At 45.2% G+C, this 21,104-nt stretch overlaps 2 protein-coding genes across 3 annotated transcripts in view; both read left to right on the forward strand.

Annotated features, from left to right (window-relative positions):
- Nucleotides 1-3,157: 3,157 nt before the first annotated feature.
- Nucleotides 3,158-21,104, forward strand: part of LOC119387222 (isopentenyl-diphosphate Delta-isomerase 1) — a 110,326-nt gene continuing 92,379 nt past the window's right edge. Inside the window, exons 1-6 of one of the 2 annotated variants that reach the window (XR_007415404.1) lie at nucleotides 3,158-3,347; nucleotides 4,743-4,969; nucleotides 7,625-7,717; nucleotides 8,179-8,309; nucleotides 11,518-11,701; nucleotides 16,557-18,469. Coding sequence is in view for 1 of the 2 variants with exons in the window: in XM_037654541.2 (XP_037510469.1) it covers nucleotides 3,328-3,347; nucleotides 4,743-4,969; nucleotides 7,625-7,717; nucleotides 8,179-8,309; nucleotides 11,518-11,701; nucleotides 16,557-16,705 (804 nt within the window). In the remaining variant the exon portion in view is untranslated. Of the gene's footprint in view, nucleotides 3,348-4,742; nucleotides 4,970-7,624; nucleotides 7,718-8,178; nucleotides 8,310-11,517; nucleotides 11,702-16,556; nucleotides 18,559-21,104 lie in introns of those variants that run through there. The other variant, XM_037654541.2, reaches the window with a different exon arrangement.
- Nucleotides 3,843-21,104, forward strand: part of LOC119387223 (isopentenyl-diphosphate Delta-isomerase 1) — a 109,641-nt gene continuing 92,379 nt past the window's right edge. Inside the window, exon 1 of the mRNA XM_049413445.1 lies at nucleotides 3,843-4,096. The gene's annotated coding sequence lies outside the window, so the exon portion shown is untranslated. The remainder of the gene's footprint in view (nucleotides 4,097-21,104) is intronic.

Below are 21,104 nucleotides of genomic sequence, written 5' to 3' on the forward strand. Positions count from 1 at the left end.
TAATTGCAACACGCGCCTTCTCCCTTCTTTTACCTTTTCTCTGTTTTTCGCTATACTGCCTGTCAAAGAGTCCCCCTGGTTGTTTTCCTCATTACAAGCTACCTTGGGCACCGAAGGGCCCGCGTGCCCCCCAAAAAAGCTACTGCGCGTCCTGCAAGACGCCAACCCACCTCATGGCCAAGCCTCCTATCGAAGTGTATTCCGTCTCTTCGAAAACCACCCCACCTGTGCACCTCTCTGTTTATTTCCACTACCTCGATGCCTTTCTCTCGACTAATTCGCCATATCTCTTTGTTTGCGACGACAACCGCTCTTTGCAAGCTGATATTTCGCACTGGTACTTCCGGTATTGTGCATACCACTATCTGCACCTGAGGGGAAATGGCGCGCATGTCATCGACCCCTTTCGCCAATGTGGTCGCTAGTTCGGCTGATTCTTTACTCAAGACGTCGTTTAGACCTCCCGCGATTATCACGAGGTTACGTCCATTAGACTTAGTTGCGAGTTCTGCGCTAGCTTGTCTCATCACTGATCCCAGCCTATGTCCCGGGAACTTCCCTATTAAAACTCGTTTGTCGCCTCTCACCCTTTCCTCGATTGCTTCTGCGCATGTAGCTAAATTCGAGTCCCCGGCGATTATCACGTGATCCGACTTTTCTGCTGGACTCTCCCGCACCTGGCCACTGCCCCGGTTACTAGCGCGTGCTACTGCTGTTGTTTTGTCCCTTCCCGTTCCCAAGACTACTTCTCGGAAAGTGGGTCCTGTGACCCTTGCACCTGTCTTTTCCAAACCTGTTTCCCCCTTCGCGCCTACCACTGTCGGGGTCGATGCCCCATTGTTCCCGCTGTCGCTTGCTACCTTTGCTGGCATGGCTACCTTTGCTAATCCCTCCTCGGCTGACTTAAAGGCCAACTCCGGCGATTTTTTGGCCATGTCAAAGTAATGGTGCTTTTATGTTCCTGAGACGCTCCTGTTACGGGCCCGATAGCAGAAATACTCGGCAAATTGGAGAATAATTTTAAATAAGCAAAAAACCGCTACACCGAAACCGAAACCCAACCAAGTGTACTGTCTACGTATGACGTAGACGTTGTTACGAACGAACTGGAAGTCGTGCAAGGCATGCCGGTCACGCCGGCGCGGAGTATGAAAACTGGCATTCAGGACGACCAGCGAAGCGCCGGCCAAACCAACGCTGTCTGTCGCCTTGTGCGCAGCAGACGCTCGCTGTAGCGGCCGAAGCGCCGAAGTTAGCGGTGCCCTCGGCTGCGTCACTTCCGCCGCCTTCCCAATACTGACGTCACAGACGCAATGTTGCCAATAATTGTGGGAAGCCAGGAGGTCGTTTGCAGACAATCTTTAAAATTCATTTGCAAACAATCTGCGCATGTCTCAACCCTGTAATTTGGCATAAATGACGGAAACGTGCAAAGGAACGTACCCAGCGAATTTCAATGAGATCCATCGACCTCGAAAAATCGCCGGAGTTGGCCTTTAAGCCTTTCCGCCATAGCCATCGTTTTTTCCCGCTCTGTCGCTACCGCTTTCTCCAGCTCGGAGATTCCCATAGACTGTCACGCCACCAAGCGGATGTGGGGAGGAAGGTCAGTAGACGACGCACCGGCAGCCGCTCCCTATCCCAACTAGCACACTCTATCCCAACTAAAAAAACGACCTCGGCTCTATGCTGGCCCAACGTGCATGGCCGACCTGGCCGGCCATGGCCCGAGCTTGGCCGACAGAGTTGGGCCGAAGTTGGGACCGACCTTTGGCTACTAACATAGGCCCAAGGCTGTATAGGCCGACCTTGTAGATATTAGGCGGTGCACAGCTTGGATTAAATAATCTTGTCCGAATAATGTAGTGCAAAAAGCAATGACAGCCGACGCTCAACGCCCATACAAGAAATTTTCGCTGACCGAGAAATAATGCGCGCGGTGTAGGAAAAAAAAGATTGCGCCCACAGATATAAAGCAATGTCGGCTTGTCGCTGGCATCATAGTACCTGGCCAACGTGGTAGGCAGCAAAGCATGGCCCTACGGAGGACCACGTTTGGTCGCCCGAGCATTGGGTGCCGACTCTTTCCCTATCATTTGCCGACCGTTGGCTGCAGAGGCGTAGCCAGAAATTTTTTTCGGGGGGGGTTCAACCATACTTTACCATACTTTATATATGTTCGTGCGTGCGTTTGTATGTGTGCGTGCATATATACGCAAGCAAAATTGAAAAATTTCGGGGGGGGGGGTTTGAACCCCCCCAACCCCCCCCCCCCCTTGGCTACGCCCCTGGTTGGCTGAACGTCTTCGGCCAACTAATAACCAGTGTAATTGGTTGCCAATCAGGCCCCCACTTTGGGCCGCAATTGGTGGGCCAACAATACCGGTTGCCGAGCGCTGCCCGTTTGTTTGCCAAACATCGGCCGTCGGCCAATTTCAGTTTGGAACACATTGAAGCAAAAAAAAAAAAAAAACGCGAGGCCAAAATTTTTTTGTCAGTACCCCTTTAAAGGTTTATATGATTGTTCGTAGAGGTCACAATCTAAATTTAAAAGGATATTGGTCGTGTATACCTCTAACGGTAACCTTTAGAGCTGACCGAGTGTGCGCCGTATACGTTTAAGCTTTCGTATCATTAACAGAAATGAGGCGAGGGTTCCACGTTCGGCGATAACGATCAGGAAAAGGAATTCTAGTTCAAATAACGCGCGCAATTGAACTGCATTAAAACCATGATCACGGTGTAGCACCGGCTAAGCATCGGTACACATCAAAAGGGCTGATTGTTGGTACACTTCATTGTTCAAAATACAATGAATTAATTATGAATTTATTACTAATTACAGCAGCTTTCGCTACAGCTGAAAAAAAATGTACCACTAATAACGGCCACAAGTAACAGATGGCGCTGGCTCACGCGTTACTTCAAGCCAGCGTTTGATTCGGACATGTTGCCGTCATAAAGTTTTGCGCACCACATGTTAATCGTTGAATAAAATTAACCCTTGCTTTACGTAGTGTGTTGTTAGTCCTTATCGCCAGGCTTCAGTTAATGTGCCTGTTTGCTTTTTGCTCTGGCATACTACCAGGTTTATCTTTTATTTCGGGACATTTCTCTGGCATGCTGCTGGTGTGATGCATCCACACGTACTACTTTCCTTTTCGTGTGTGGCGGTGAGCGCATCACGTCCACTTCGTCGCAGCTGTGTTCTCATCGAATAGGAACGAGGTCGGAATTAGCAAGATTGAAATGCCAGTGACGTAAACGGTCAAAGTATTACCTTTTTATTTTCTCTTGGAAGTCCCTACCGCAGCTGTTAGCGTCAGCATGATCCGCAGTGTCATGAGGTAAGATAGTCCGAATAATTATTAAACGACATCGTGTGGCGTTTTATTAAGCTATCAACTAGCTCTGTTTGAAATATGTGACTGGTGTCTGACGGATTAATAGAAACGATTAAGATACGAAGCAGCTGGCTAATTACTGAGCAGCTGGTCGTCAGCTGGTTACCGAAACTAGATGCTCCCCTTGCGAATCCCTACAGCTTTAGCAGACGCCCTGCACTGCTGCGGCAGTAGCCAAGTTACCGTGCGCTCGTTCTTCTTTATTGCTTTATTTATACGTTGTAAATGCCCTGTCGCGTTCTATCCTGTGAAGCATTGTCCTCTACCGTCATAGTTAAATGAATATTTGCTAGATCATGAAAGTCCGTACTGTGGAGCATCGCACGAGTCCTCTCAATCACGCTAGCTGTGGTGCATCGCTTATTCCATTAATAATCGTCTGACGAGGAAATAGCTTGACACTGAGGAAGGCGTTGTCTTCCTGCGTCAAACATAGCCTGTTTGAACTTCGACTGCCGTGGGCCGAACCAGCGCGGCAGGAGGAAAAAATTGTTTCTCGAGGAAAGCTTGTGACCTCATCTGGCGGGCACTTTCTTCGGCTGGGTCTCCTGTCTGCGCGTTCGCCACTTGTAGGCATGTGCTACGATAGCCGCGCGCGCTGGCGCGTGCAAACGCAGCCGTGCGCAGTTGAGCCGTGACCACTGGTACTTAAAAAATTGTGTGCAGTGGCGCGGATCACATCTAGGTCGCGTGTAAGTACGCTTAACTTATTGTATGCCATATACGAAAGATACCGCTGTGAATGTCTTTCTACGCTTTCCCGCACTCTCCTTTCAATTATGTCTATATCTTTCGTTTGTTTTCAGTTCCAAAAAGCTACAATATCGAAAATGTACATAGGTTGTTTAGTCACATTTTTTTGTCCAAATTAGCTCGCCAGTTTGCTTGCGGTATGCGATTTAGTTGCGCAATGGTGGATAAGTGTACAGTATACGTGTTAATTGGTAAACGTGTAGATGTACTGCAGCTTTTCAACTGAACTGATTGCATTACTTCCTTTGTACTATAGCGCATAGTCGCGAAACGACATACGTACTTGACCATTGTGCTTATTAGATGATAGAAAGATAAAAACCCATTCCTGCCTGACAGGTGATGTGAAAGAAATGAAAATGTTGTGGCATATTTTCCATAGCTTGAACGGGAAAGTACGTCATGCACATGTGCTACACCAGCTGTGGAATCCTGTCTGTGCGCGGCAAAGTGGCAAGAACACTGGCAAGGTCACTAATAGGAAGGCACACCAGCCATTTTAATACTAACAATGTCTGTCGAGCGCAGCAGTCTGCTCGTACTCTGATTCGTCGATCTGATCCATTTGCACTTCGACTTTTGCAGGCAAGTGCTGTTGCCACAGGGGAGCATCTCGAAGAAGGGCATGGCCGCAGCAAACCTAGCGCGTGCTGCCACGACCAAGCCTGCCAGCAAGGCAGTCAACCTGGAACAGTTTGACCCAACGCAGGTTCAACTGTTGGAAGAACAGTGCATTCTAGTCGACGAGCAGGATCGCGCCCTTGGATCGTGCAGCAAGAAAGACTGTCACCTGATGGAGAATATCAACAAGGGTGTGTGCTTGCCATTTGCCTTTATTGTTGTAGAAAAGCTATATCTAAGATGTAACTTTTGTTTGTTGAAAAAGAAAGGAGAGGTATTATGGTAACGAAATCGTTTAGAAGAGATCCTCACGAATTGAAGTCATATTTTCTAAGCTGCTTTATCAAATTGTACGAGCATGCTCTAGCATCATTGTCTCTTAATTACCTGAATAGAGTACCGTAAGATCCCAACCAAGTGCCCCCCTCTCTTTTTCGGGAGATTTGAAATATGCGCCAATGACTGAGCAAACACCTCCCTCCTTCCCCTCCCGCCATTTCTTTTCAGCCTGTTCTCTGCTACATAGTTCTGCAGCAGCGGTTCCTAGGAACCCAAGTTCTGAGAGTCTTTAGATATGTGTACGATTTCTTAGTACTTTTACAGTGTGGTGCCTCGGGGTTGCATTCTGAGTTGTCACAAATTGTCGGAACATCTGAAGGACATCTTTCCCCCTTGGGTCATAACAGATGAAATTTCACACAAGGATTCCTCCCGGTTCAGTAAAAACAGTAAATATATGAGTATTCAGTAAAGCATTTCGTTAGAAGCATATGTGTGCCCTCTTCTTGGAGGCTGTTCTGCCGCCATTTTGAATTTTTGTCTGCGACCGAGCAAGGACCCCTCTCCAAATTTTGTCCAAATATCTTTCACAGTAGGGGGTGCGCTTGCTCGAGATTTTACGGTACTCTTCGCCTGCTCAATGAGATAGAACGTATATATGTACTATTTTCCTAATCACAGTGAGTCAGGTTCATTGTTGCCTTGCAGTTCCCCACTTTCACTTTTCATCTTGGATCGCTGCATAAACTTAAAATGTTGTTCATTACATTCTTTTCAATGTCAGAGATGATATATAACTATTTCTGACTCAAAGTTTAGAGATAATTGTCAAACACCCTTATTAGCAATCTTCAAACAGAAGTTCAGCAAATTAGGCATTCAGGTGTTCATATGAGGCAAATCCCAGGCTATACCTTCAAGATTTTCACGATACTGCAAGCACTGTCTTGCAGGTGATGCTAAGCACCTGCACTGGTTCTCTGTGCTCTGAATTTTGCTTTATTTCAAGCTGTTACGGTGGAATTATTTTCAGTATCACTGTCAGAAGCATTATTTTTGCTAGCTTTTTACGGCACATCCAACTCATACTTCGAACTGTGGAAGTTTGACACGGAGGATGCTCTGTGTTGGCGTTATATTAAGCTCGCCCGTAAAAAGACAAAGCAGTAATCACGTAAAATGTATCTCCAGCAAATTTTAATAGGATGCTGTCACCCGGTACCGGAATTTCTGCATTATACCATACAACAACTGCGTAGTAATTTAAGCTAAGAGTTATTTCATATCATTATTAATTAAGGGAGATCTCAATAACGTGTTTCAACCATGGTATAACAGCATGACTGAGGCACTGTGTAAAATGTATGTACCAATGCTTAAACAATGGAGCTAGTGCGCATACCTGGCAAAATGACAGTGATGTTGCAGTTAAACCCGTGCTATTAAAGGGTCACTAAAGGCAAATAACAATTTATGTCAGAGTGAAAGCCCAATGTATGACGACTTCTAAAATGGCAATATTATCAACAGCAGTGCCCTACTTACCGAGAAATTAAGCTAAATGTATCACATGATGAGCGCCACGAGTGGGACATTTTCGAAGTGATCCCGATGACGTAGGGAAGTCGGCCTACAGTAAATCACTAGTAATCAAACTAGCAGCAGTAAAAAAAGAACATTCCGAGCATCAAAAGACGTAATAAAATGCTGTTTGTTCGTTTCCGCTTGATTCATGGAAAACAAAACCTCCGTGGCGTTGCCATGGGGAACGGCGCGCGTGGTTAAAAGGTTCCGTTTTCGCCGAACTGTGCCTCGCCCGTCTCAGTGGTAGTTTCGGGATCGCGTACTGCCGTGCGTGTTTTGCGCGCTCGTGAAAGTCGCTCTGACAGAAAGTTCGACAAAATGCCGCATGCGTGTGATATTGCCGGATGCCCGAATGGTGCACAACGACAGTGCTGCAGCAAAGAAACCGGTGTGTCTTTTCACTGGGTGCCGCGGAATGAACCCTTACGCTCGAAGTGGCTTAGTGTCATGCCATTGCGCCAGTGTGCTAAACAGTCAAAACCTCTGCGTGTGTGCTCGCTGCACTTTCGTACTGAGGATTACGAGACCAACCGCAACTTGGTGACGGCTTTGAATGTGCCCATCCGAGCAAGTCTTTGCCGCAGCGCCGTTGTTGCTACTGTGGGTCCCTCTACTTCCGCTCGGCTGCCACTAGTGTCGGCGGCCGCGCAGTAAAAGCGGGCAACGTTGGGCACGGCAGCAGTGACGTAGGAGAGTCGTATTTTCAGGCGGGAGATTTGAAGCGCGCTAACGCAATGCGGACCACTAAAAACGTGATTTTATTTCAAAATGAGCACTTCCTTGGCACAAAAGCAGCACTACGAGGTTTCTGGACCGCTATTTCAACAATCAACGTCGACTTAATATTTGCCTTTAGTGTCCCTTTAAGCTTGTCTGCGACTTCATTGTGATGTTTGATGCAGTCTTGTGAAGAATTCAGCAACTTGGCCATTTTCTGGTGCCACTGATTTGTTTGTTTCTTCTTTTTTTTTTTTGCTGTCCAGGATTTTTGCACAGGGCCTTCAGTGTCTTCTTGTTCAATTCGAAAAATGAGCTACTATTGCAGCAGCGATCTGATGCAAAGATAACCTTTCCAGGTAAGCCACTCGGGTACCGACAAAAGCGCAATGACGTACGTTGTGTTCCATAAATGTTATGGTGCCACAGTGTGTTTGTGATTGGTTGTGTCAGTGATGTCTGTTTCTATGACATCATCACTGATGTGACCAATCAGTTGACACCCTACTTTACATTCACCATCCTCTCCACCTCACCATCTCTGCACCACGTTCAACCTCCTTTTATAATCTAGCCGCCGCAGCATGAAAACACCTGCTGATCTGCAATGAAGTATTCACTTTAACACTCTTCAAGATATTGTTTTCTAGGGTGTCCCACGGAACGTTTATGGGATCAAAAGGTGCTGTCTTGAGAGAATCACACTTTTGCAATTTTAACGTTTTCCGATGCTTGAGAATTCCTTTATTGATGAGGAATTTCTTTACCGTTATTACAGTAGGATATGGGCTCCTCAGTGGCTGGATCACTTGATTTGCAGGTCGCTTCACAAACACCTGTTGCAGCCATCCTCTGCACGTTCCGGATGAGCTAGAAGAAGCAAATGCTCTAGGTGTCAAGAAGGCAGCTCAGCGTAGGCTTTTCATTGAGCTTGGAATCGATCCCAAAGAGGTGATGGGCACCTTCTTTTGTCTCTTTGTTTCACCTTTTTGGGCATTTCTCTGATCGCATTAAGAAGTGTCAAGTGTGAGAGAGACTTCTTTTGATCTCTAGTAACGAAAGTGATCTGTTTAAGAAACATAAAATTGGTAATGGATTGCAACGTCACTCAGAAACTATGTGCTTTTTTTTACAGCTGAGAAACATTATACAATTGGCAGGACGCAATAAGAAAAGCACAATTACTGAAGTTGTGCTGTGTTTGATAATGGAACTGAAAGCTGATCTGGTTGGTAGGAATTCATGGCACTGAACTGCCATAAGCTTGAAGGAAAGCGGGCACATGTAAGAATGGTGCAACGAGGCATTACCTTGCAACACAGATATTTTTGGAAAAAAGAAACAAAATAATCATGTGTATACATTGACAACAGTGTGAATGCATGGAACTGCACCTTATCTCTGATTGAATTGTCACACAATATTGCTAGTGACCTAAAGAGGCTGTTTAGCACTTGGAAAACAGCAGAGCTGTCACAGAATATCCACGTAACACCTAAAGAAGTTAATTTTATGGCATTGGTAGCGATACAGCAGCTCACTGTGAGCCGCTCCACAATGTTGGTCAGCTACTTAAAACTTGTTGCGTCAGCGCACTCACTGAAAAAAAAAAACCATTTATTTGGGGTAAATATGCCAGTTAGTTTAATTGCTTTTACTGGGAACTTATTTTGTTCCTCGGAGAGTCCGGAACAGCTTCTTTTGAATTCGGGATCATAGAGAGCGAGCTCTGTGATGCCCTGAAACAAGCGCAGACATCCTTTTTCTTGCCGATCGAGATAGCCTGGAAGATACTGGCCGGGTCGGTGACATTTGTTTCCTGCATCATTGTGATTACTTGCAAGATAAGTAAGAGGTAATGGCATTTAATTCTACTGCATTTACGCCTACTTGTGCTTGTCGCTTGCCACATGGTAGCAACAAGAACACCAAAGCTGCCACTGATGCAAGGCACGTGGCACACAAAATACGAAACAGTGTCAGTTTTGGATGTTCTCTTACGACAGCACATAACGTGTTTGACACGTTTTAAAGGGTGCCCGCCGGTGGTGTAGTGGTTACGGGGCTCAGCTGCGGACGCGAAGGTCGCAAGTTCGATGTCGGTTGCAGCGGTTGCATTACGACGGAGGTGACATGCTAGAGGCCCGTTTACTGTGCATTGTGAGTGCACGTTAAGGAACACCCACCAGATGGTCAAAATTTCCGGAGCCTTCCACTACGGCATGCCTCATAATCGTATCGTGGTTTTGGCACGCAAAACCCCAGATATTATTATTATGGGTTCCCGCATGCTTTCCCTCTCGCTGCTCCGGGAACAAGTAGAAAAACCACAGGTAAATTAATCACTTGATCACTTGAGTCAATGGAAATTCTTTGCAGTACTAGTGAAACTTTGCTGTATTGAAATCATTGATAATTATGCTTTGTGATATTAAGGTTACAAAAGTTCACAGACGATTATGATACTCCCTAATGCGAATTCTGAGTGCAGCTCCGTGTTGCGGCAACGCCAACTGTGTTTGAAGTTTCGGCTATCCGCAGTTGTAGCAATGTAACGTTCGATACATATTGCCACAGAAACTGCCAGCGCTCAGTTGTTACGCACACCACTCTGTGCATTGCTGGTGTCGCGAAACAAGCGAAACGGCGACAGCCGCGTTACGACAAGCGAAGCCAGCCGCAGTGCACGTGCCAGCCCTGCATGCACACGAGCTCTGGCTGAGGGGCCAGTGCGCATGATGGAGGAAGAAAGCGAGGTTAGAGGCCAGTGGCTTGTGATATCGACAGACTCTGCGTTCGCTTCCTTTCGTCCTCGTTCGCTCTATCGATTACGCCGACACCAGCCAACACTGGCAATGCCGCTCAACCCAGGAACGGGTGCCTGAGAGCTGTGCTCTAAAACGTATCGCAGCTCCACTACTGTGAAACCTGAGGAAGTGCGTAGCATGGGCACCTAGCGATTCCTATTCGTAGAGTTCCCAGTGCTCCATTTACCAAAGCGTCGATGATGCCAATGTTTGAGGTAAGCATGTAGGGTTTGCCCGACACGAGTAGAATCTTGTTAGGGAGACTTGCAAACTTGGGGTGCGACGTGTCCACTACTTTTTGCTGCACTTTATCGACTTCCTGCTTGTTACAGCAGTTGAGATACGCGTCGTCTGTGGTGAATTCCGTCAGGTTGTTTCCCCATCACATGTACAACGCAGCACCGGCAAAGTGTAGGGGTAAGCATAGGCTTGTGCGCGAGGGGGCAGTGGGAGTGCCCCCCCCCCCCTAATCATCTGAGGGGGGCGCCAAGTCTGCCTTATACCTTCACTTAGTCAGACATGTCCAGTCATTGTTGTTTGCAAGTTGATTGTTTAAAACGCAAGTCCTCCAAGGTGGCAATCCGGGCGCCTGCGTCTGGTAGTCCATGCATTTTTACGAACGGTAGAAGTGCTATGTATGTGCGTGTGTGTGTGCATTCTTTGTGTCGCTGTTTCAAGTGCACTTTTACCGGTCTTAAATGTAAAGTGCAAGGTTATAGTCATGCAGATTTTCGATGATAATGGCAGCCGAGGACCAGTTATGGTCATTGTAAAGCCAGGGACCAAAGGTGGGCTGTTGTGGGAAGCATGTCATCGCTTTGAATTTTTGCATCCGCTGCGAAAGGGGTGGCGCTTTGCCTAAGAGGGAGGGGGCTTTTGCTCAATTGGCGAGATGGTGGCGCCCTCTCTTGCGTGGCCCCGGAGTCAGCCGCAGATTTCAGAAATGTTTTTAGCGATTTTTAGTTAATTATTGCAATTACTTCTTGGTTATCTCTGCTAATTATATTATTTTAGACCTTATTTGTTAATTTTAATCCGGTTTCGAGCATTGCTAGCCTTGTTATGGCCTGTATTGAGCGCTTTACTGTGAGCGTGATCATGCCACATGTTATGCATGAATGAACGACAAGTCGGGCTCCTGAAGTGCTTCCCACTTAAAATGCATGGTGTTTATAGATCTAAAGTCATAAAAAATTGTATACTTTGTTATATCAAGAATTTCATTATATAAAGTTTGTTATAGATAGGTTTAACTTTATTCACTTAGTATCGCTTATGATGGAGGTGATTGGCATACTCTGTGCAGCTCAGTGTTACTGTCATTTGAAGAACCGGTGCTGTTGTATTCGTAGATGCCTTTAGATGAGATACGATACCTCACCCGCATCCTCTACAAGGCTCCCTCCGATTCCACCTGGGGTGAAAACGAAGTAGACTACATCCTCTTCGTGCACAAGGATGTCGCCATCAAACCCAATCCCAACGAAGTGAAGGAATCCCTCTACATATCAAGAAAGGACATCTCACACTTCATATGTGAGCACACATCCTTCTTATGTCTGTTACTCTTTCCTAAGAAGCAGACCTTCAGCATTATTGCAAGTGACAGACATGAAGAATGTCATTTTTCCAGTCCCAAGGTTTAACTGCAGGTTAAGAGAAAGAATGCGCAATCAGTAATTATTTTCGAAGTGCGTAATAACCTTCACATTTCATACTTTGAGTATGCATCATACATAGCATGGCTGCCGTATTGTTTATACAGGGTGTTCATTTTTTATGCAATACCAGATTTTTTTATAAAAGTCCTATCACAGTAAGGCTCTTGTCGTTTTCGCACACGCAATCCACATCGAGGCAGAAAAACTTTGCCGCAGTCAAAATGACGCTGTTACCACTAATTAACAAAAACTCATTAATTAACTGTTTAATTATTGACTTGAAGGCAGGTGTTTATATGAGAAAGTTGTAGTGCGTACCAATTTATGGCATACCTGTATTTTACAAATCACAAAAGTTGTGCGTAGTTCGAGATATTCTTCATCGAATGCCAAGGGCAAATTCGAAACTGATCGCGCAAGGCGCGCACAAAGCACGACCGTTCTGCTATGTCAGACCGGAGCTACCCGTCACAAGGGAGCGACGAAATTTGAATGAAGGAGCGCCGCAGCCGTATGTTTTCGTGAAAAGCTGCAACTCATCTCGCTTGTGCCCACACATCGCCTTATTTTCGCACGTATTGTTTGGCGCTTACCTGTTTCTTTCTAAGTGTGCTCAAGAAAACCGCGATATCAACCTTTTCTTTGTGTCTGGTAGGCATAAAACTGAGGGCTGCCAATTCGGTGCTTCTTCTTGCAGACACACGAAATAGTTATTCTCGCCTCTTTATAGTTCACGAAAGAAACACATAAGCACCACCCATTGCACAGAAACATTAAGCTGTTCACTTGCGTATTTCAGAATGCTTGCTGATTTTTCGGGCCAGATTCTGCTTCTGCGTACCTTCAATCGAATTTCGTCACTTCCCTGTCATGTGGTGTCCTGGTGTTCCGCCACACTTGGTGGGCGCCGGGTGCAATCAGTTTCGATTTCGCCCTTGAAATTAAATGATGAATACCTCGAACTACGTGCAACTTTCGTGATTTCTAAAAAAAAATGGGTGTGCCATAGATTGGCACGTACTACAACTTTCTAATATAAACACCTGCCCTCAAGTCAATAATTAAAAAGGTAATTAAAGAATTTTTGTTAATTAGTGGCAAAGTGTCATTTTAACTGCAGCAAAGTTTTTCGCCTCGACGTAGAGTTCATGTGCGAAAACGGCAAGAGGCTTACCGTCATTGGTTTGTTATAAAAAGTCTGTATTGTCTAAAAAAATTACCCTGTATATGCATACCTGCCAACCTAGGGATCTCTAAAATCGGGAGCATCGCAGGGGAGAGGAGGGATGCGAACAACAAACAAGTCATTTTTCACTTCTTAGGGCCGCAGTAACGTCACTCACAGCTCTGTGTAGACACCAGAGATCGTACCGGTGCTCATAACTAGACGCACAGGACAAAATGTGCTATGACCTGAGATATCCCCTCCGCACACTTAGCTCACTTCACTGCATAATGTTGTACGACGGCAAACTTAACTGGCCTGTGCTGCAGTGTGATGTTACCGTGAGTTCGTCGTCAAGATGAAGATGACACGCTGAACGGTAAATAACCAAGGCCACTCACGAACGCGGCGGCGTACTTTACCTTTACATCAGTGTGTAGAGAGAAGGGTTTCACAGCAAGCTGTTCTTTTACAGCGAAAGCTGTTATGAGATCATTTCAGCGGCCGTTTTTGGTGCCGTAGTTGTCCGCCGCCTCTGCCGGTGTCCGTAACCACTATTGCTCGAAATAAGGGGGAAAAAAAAAACGAAATAAGAAAAAAATTTCAGGATGGAACGAGGTTCGAACTTGGGCCCTCTGCATGGGAGCCCAGTATTCAAACTCTGAACCATGCCGGTGCTTGAAACTGCTTTGCAAAAAGGTCTTATACAGGCTTGATGTCGGGAAGGAACCGCATTAACATTTGCAATCTAGCGTGGTAGAAGAATAAAATAAGCACCAAGTGTCGCACAATGCGAATTCTGTAACCAGGCGTCACAGAATATGAATTGTGCAACGAGAAGGTTGTTGAATGCTTCCTTCCCATTACAAAGGGCTCCGCCATAATTCTTCATCGTCATCAGGCACAGCATCAACAAAGTGCGCATAATGCCTTACATGCGTTTAGCAGGTACCACAGCTCTCCGTAGAATGACGAAAAATGGCATAATGCCTGCTTTCCTACTTCTAAAAAATTACAATGATTTATAGCGTAGTGGGTTCCTCGCAAGTGCACTTGTATTGGTTGCCAAGGAAGCCCATAAGCGCATGATCCATTTCCTCAGGGTCTCAGTAAAGTTACGAGAACGGATAACTGGGCTAGTTTGAAGTTGGCGCTTGTCCTGTGCACTTATTCTTCGCTTGTGTCCGTGTCTCTTTGCGCTACCTACCTTACCATCAGTAAAGTTCTTCGCCCCCCTCTCTCTCCCACATCAACGTATGTTATACAGCATGGTGGGAGAGGGAAATAGCGACCGGGCGTCACCCAATGCAAATTACATAACTGGTGGGCCGTTCAAAGCTTCCGACCCATTACAAAGGGCTGAGCCATAATTCTTCATCGTCATCAGTCATCGCGTCAACAAAGTGCACATAATGCCTTACAGACGTGTAGCTGGTGGCTCGCTCCTCCGCAGAATGATGAATAATGGCTTTGTAGGTGCTTCCCAACTTCACGAAAATTGTGATTTATGGCATAGTGGGTACCTTGCTAGTGTACTTGTATTAGTAGCCCCAAGAAAGCTTACAACGGGCTCTAGAAACACCGCTCTTCCAGCTTTCGCTGTGACTGTGCTGCGATTTCAGCGCAGGCCTGGTGTTTTTATATTTCCTTAAGGCTAGAAAATGTTTAGAACTGTTGTCCTTTGTTATTTTGATATCAGGTGGGGTTAGGGTCGTTTATCGGGAGATTTTAGGCTGCGCCCGTACAATTGGGAGGATGGGTCGGAAATCGGGAGTCTTCCGGGCGAATCGGGAGAGTTGGCAGGTATTTATATGAAATTTCTTCCTTAGTTGTTCCAGGGCAGTGTGGAAACATCGTTAGCATTTCATGTAGTGGCTTGAAATAGACTTAAAACTGTATATATATTCGCAGTTTTTATTGGGCCCCTAATTGGCAAGCACACTTTGAAATTTGCCTATGCATTACTCCTAATATTTCCCACCTACTTTCAAGCTATGAACATGGCGAGTGACCTAGTAAGCACTTAAAACTATTGATTTATTCCCTCGCCAGCAGAATAACTGCGGAAGGTAATCATAGGGGAGGGGAAAAAAATTCAGGAACCCTTTCCCTATCTGGAAAATGGGGGCAGCTGAAGCTTGGCATGTGCAAGCCTGACCTACTACCTTTCTTTCTTTCTTTCCTTCTTTCCTTCCTTCTTTCTTTCTTTCTTTCTTTCTACCGCACTGCTCCCTCTCAACTGTTCCCTTCCTCCATGCCAGAGTGGAACCATCATCAATGTGTTTAGCAGTACAACACTTCATTTGCTACTGGCAGCAATAACAGTTATATGTTCGTACCCAGGCAAGAATGAAATGTGGCAACGTGGAATGACAAGTTGCCTCGATAACCTCCGTAAACTATCAGACTGCCGTATCAGAAACGACTGATCACCGACAAGTCCACGATTCATTCTAAAAAGACAGGGCATGCAAACACGGACACAAGAAAGAAGTCAGGACACCACAAACGCCAACTTACAACTGAATAGACACACAAAAGCGGAAAAGAAAGAAGGCATGAAAACTTCTCTGCGCATGATCATGCAATAGGCGAACCTATCAATCCGGCACGCGTGGAAGCCTACGCGAAAGATAACTGTTAAGGCATTTGATTTCATCTTTATGCAAGTTAATCGACGGTTGGCTCACACATGCGCTACCACTATTCTCGACATGCCATGCCTCAATCATCAGGCGCGTTTCTTCATCCCTATGCTGGTACAAAACTGCACATTCATTGAATTTTGGCATGCACTTACACTCTCGACAAAGTAAAGATAGATTAGAAGGTGAGCCTCCGGTTAGGGATCTTTTATGTTCCAATAATCTCTGGTTAATGGAGCGGCCCGTCTGTCCTACGTAGAAGCAGCTGCAGCTGAAAGGGACCGTATACACCACACTTGTACAGCAATCAGTGAATTTGTTGGTGTGTTTTACGAAACAAATATTGGTCCACGATTCAGAGAACATCAATTATTGGAAAAGGCTGCTTACAGATACGCATGTGACCTATGCACCTTCGAGGGCCTATTTGTGTACACCCGCGAACTAGTATGTGGTGCCAGCGGCATAGTGCACGAATTATATTTCGCTGCCACCGAAATCTGTTACTCGCAGAAGCTTTGCTTAAAATGACTAAAAAGGAATAAACAAACCGTTTGTCCACTGCTACAAAGCTGACTTTATTACTTGATCGAAGAGCTGTGCTCGGCTTCACACAATAAAGGAACAAAAAGTATTTTCTGTTCGTGACCCAAGGAAATACATTTCTTTTGCTCTGAGGAGAATGCATGGCATAACTGCGCATATTGTTGTTTTCCTTCTTGCCACTCTCGGGGTGCTAGCACGGTGCATTGCAATACCATAATGGCGCTTGAAAAAAGTTCAACTTAATAGTGTCACATTTATCTGAACGTGGCTAAGGAACCATAATACCTTGGGAACGCTGTTAGCACAGCACCGTCATTCACACCGCATCAAAACTTTATTGACTGTGCCCAACATCAGTTTTAACTTTCTTGCAGCCTCACTCGAAGTACAAGGCCAGGTGATTACACCCTGGTTCAAGCTCGTGGTAGAGAATTTTCTTTTCGACTGGTGGGACAACCTGCACGACCTGAAGAAGTTTGAGGACCATTCGACGATACATCGCTTGACAGCCAAGACCTCATAGCAGCCTCTCTTGTTCAAGGACCCCAACAACTGTGAAAGACTTTTTTAACCGCTCCGATACCTCACCCTGACTCGTTGTTTTTACTGTGGCACCTGTTTTTATTTATTTTTATAAAGTTTGTTATAAACTGACTCATCTGTCCTGACAGTGTTTACATGCTGATGCTTACATTTTTATGTGAGTGGTAAAAGACCATTTAGAGCGAAGACAGTTAGTCAGAAGAGTTCAGCAGAAATCCACAAGGTAAAGAAAAATCTATGAATAGGAATGTTATGAGATCGGTTTGGATGTACTTGAAGGCTACTAGTGTCCATTCCCTTCGTGGTGTCATGCTGTATGTGGAGGTTGACATTGTACCAAGACACTGGAGCCGATTAAAAGTGCTTTTCAAAAAGGCTCTGCAGCACCTTTTGTTGAAGAAGCCGTTCCTTCATATCAGTGGCCTTTGGCATTTTCTGACATGCAACTGCCGTTGACAAAACTTGATACATTCTTTGACAGCCTGTGCCCTCCCTCCCGGTACGTGTGCCTCCCAAGGATGACATACTGACAAAAAATTATGAGCGGACATCAGAAATTTAAGTAAGCATGCAGTGGGGTCCTTCTGTAGAAAATCTGCTTTCTGTTTTGTGAGAAGTCTCTTTTACTTCGAGATTTCTGACAGGAGTCGCATGAGCATAAATTCGAAAAGACGTGCTTTATTGGTGTGAAGTCAAATTCATGTTATCTCTCTGCTGGCATGCACATGTCAGAAGGAATGTGCCCTAAAAGTATTAAAGCAACTGGCACTCACCCTTTGGCATTAAGAAAAGGTAGTTTTTCTATGCATCAGTAATGCGAGATGCATTTCTAGAGCAACAGCAGGGTTTTGTGTCATGCTTGCATTGGAGGCTTTTTTTTGTGTGTACATTGTAGAACACAGCTACTAGTTATAGCAGCATTGTTTCAGTGTTCAGTATTGCTTGCCTCAGTAGTTGGATGTGGTCAAGCATGGAAGCCTAAAAATAATGGATGTCACAAAAGCACATCTTCACTGCTTTGGTACGCATCCAGGCTGAAGTCAAATGGTACAGTCTATGTTCTACCCATGTAATATGTTGAAACTGTTTTACTAGAAGAAAATTTAATCTTTTTGTTGATGCTGTGGTCTCTAGACTTTGTCATGCATAATTAGGAGACTATGCTGCCACATTTAGCACTTGACTGCTCGAGAAGGAGCATCACAGCGTATATTGGGCGTGTTTTTTTGTTATTGTAGGCTGCAATTTTTATCTGAGGTTATATTTATGCCACTGACACTTATCCATCAATGTGGCAGTTTATTTTTGGATTTGGGCAGCAATACCTAACCTTCCTAACCAAAGACACGTTAATTGTTTTGAGGTGAACACTTAACACATCTTGCCGGCTTCATGACCTTCAAGGCACATCAAACTGAATAACTGTGTACCAGTGAAAACGGGTTTCCCGCAACAGTTGTGGTCCATTAATTTACGATGAGCGTAAGCTTTATACGTTTTTGTTTGTTTAAATAAATAGTTGTTTACTTGCAACCATTTATATTATTCTTCCATCTATGACATTGTGTATGTGGTGCAAACTCGGTGATCAGAGATATGATTTGTTGAACACTCATTCCAGTTGCAGATAATTGTTGTGATATTTAAATTAGAGATCTTGTTTGTCAGGCATTGCCGGTATCTTGATGTGGCCTATAAACTTCCCTCGGCTTATTTTTGTCTAAATCTTGGACAGAGTTCGCAGGTTCCAGTTTGTTTTGTTCCGCAGTGCATTACACATATGTACGTACCTGCTTGACCCACCTCAAATAAAAGAACTACTGTTGTGTAAAAGCCTGTTCATGAAATTGTGAACCGCATCCACTAGCTTTGATCTGCCTTGCATAATGGATAATGGCAGTCCATTCCGACGCGAGCTTTTAGACTTGGCCAGATGCTTATGTAGACTAGTTTTGGGAGCTTTTTTTTCGCCCACTTTCAAGGGCTATTAGAGCTGCTGGACTGTTTCTTCAGGTGAGTAATCGAACTCAACTGAAATTGTCACATAGCAGTAAACGACCAAACGAACATCTGCTGCAGTTCTATGGAACGTGCAGATGCCTGATTACATCACAGACTGCTTCTTTGACGCATGGGACCAGTGTCTTCTGCTACGAATACTTGTCAGGAAGTACATCAGCCGTTTCAGCTGCTAACATTAACTGTACAGGGAAAAGGGTGGCCAGTACTTCTATTTCTAACTGGTACAAACGCTTGAGTATGTTGGGCTAGGACGTAGCCAGAAGCTTTTTTTCGGGGAGCGGGTTCAGCCAGTACGTGCGTTCGCGCGTGTGTTTGTATGTGTGCGCGTATATATATACACGCAAAATTAAAAAGCTCAGGGTGATTTTGACCCTTCCCCCCCCCCCTTTTTTTTTGGATACACCAGTGATGCTGGGTCACCGTTCAGAGTTCGTGGAAAACAGTTGTTTTTGAAATGAATTTCAAATATGCGAAGGATTTAAAACAGTCTTGATAATAATAATAATAATAATAATAATAATAATAATAATAATAATAATAATAATAATTTTTATTTACACAACAATGTGAGCCCTCGGATGATGGGCAGGGCTATAGGCAGAAAGGAAATTCCCTTAGGCGCGCGCATCTGCTAGCCCGTCACCGAGGGCTGAAGTAGGAGCTGTAGGTGTCTAAGTGGGCCTATGGAAGCAATGTGCGGCATTACTGCGCGCATCGGAATGGATGTCTCCATAAGGATAACGAGGGCTGAAACTTGGAGAAGGGGGGATTAGGGAGGTTTGAAGCCTCCCCTGTGCTCCTACTCCACTTTCGACGCCCCTGAATGCACAGCAAGTAGCTGTCCCTGTTTCTTGTATTGCCAGCGCGGGAGTCACGCGACGGGAGTTGAGGTCTCGAGGCGCGCTCGCCCGCCGGCTCGCGAATCTCGCCGACCGAGGCAGAAGAGGGCGCGGAAGAGGAGAACAAACCGACACTGCGCATGTCCGTTGCTATGACAACGCACGTGCAATGCGAGGGAGAGGAAGAAATTGACGTTGACTGAGCTTCAAGGTCAAACGCATGCACAAAGTGGTTTGCTGAGTTTGTACCAGAGGGAGTAGAACTATCGCTCTAAAAGGAAGTCATCAGAAGCAATAAGCGATAACTTCGTGGTGTAGAGCGCGCGAACGTTCGTAAAGCCGTTAGCTATGTATCGGCATGTGCTTGTCCTGTTGCACTGTACATAGTGCGAAGTGCTGCCGATGGAGTCTTTTTTTTTTTTTTTTGTCTACTCAATAAACGTTGCTACGTGTTACCTATTCTAACTACCTACCGTTTGCTGTCTTGGTGTATATGCGCACTTGCATTGGCTAGGTTCACTAAATAAGTTGGCTAACACAGGGGCAAGCGATTTCTTTACCGTGAAGAAATAAAAAGGATGACTGCTCTGTGAAACATTACTTATATCCGTATCTTCCTATTGATCTAGTCTTAATACTTTAAACTTTAATTTTTATTTCTTTGATCTTTTAATAGACAAAATCTAACTTATGATTTAATCATTTTCTTTTAAAGCTATTCAGTTCTTGACCAATTCCCCAGCGTGGGTGTGTGCCATGGATACAAGGTTCTGCTGTGCTCTGCTCTACTCTACTCTACTATTGACTACATTGCTGAGAAAGATGAAGTAATGCTTCATCAGAGCCACTAAACTTCGTGCAAAGCTCACGCTGAACCGCAGACAATTACATATACAGCACACCTTTCGAATAGCTCAACTTAGTGGTGTCGGTTTGAACCTTTTTACGAAGATAGAGTTCATAAAAAGAAGCTTGGTAGACCTATGCTGACCTCCCATCATAAGGGAACCCCATTAAAATGAAACGTTTTGAACCTACCGGAAAACTAACCGATGGGAACACACCGTATATGGGGACGTGTCGCATAATTTTCCAGCGATCGATCGCCTGCTTCAGCCATCTTGACTAGTACCTGACCAAAGTAGCTTTGCAAAAGAGCTTGCTTGCGTCCTTTGAATGATATGTGACTTGATATGCAACGGTGTCTGATATACACAAGCGCACAAAACGACGCCCTGGAATGCACTCTAAGAAAAAGTCGAGTATTTGGGGATTATTTTTGCCACTCAACTTTAAGCGTCATCTGGCTTGCTCGCGTTTCGTTTCTTGAAAACCCAGCTCTCGTCACTTTCCCATCAAGAATGCTATGTCACGCTGATAGCGCGCACGCCGTTCGTGACCGGCCGAAGCGCCGGAACCGCGGTGATAACGCGAGGAAAGTACGGGAGGTGGATGACGATTATAGTTGCGTGGCAGGAATACTCCACAAATACTCGATTTTTTCTTAGAGCGTATGCT

The sequence above is a fragment of the Rhipicephalus sanguineus genome, chromosome 3 (assembly GCF_013339695.2).
Source record: "Rhipicephalus sanguineus isolate Rsan-2018 chromosome 3, BIME_Rsan_1.4, whole genome shotgun sequence".
NCBI lineage: Eukaryota > Metazoa > Arthropoda > Arachnida > Ixodida > Ixodidae > Rhipicephalus > Rhipicephalus sanguineus.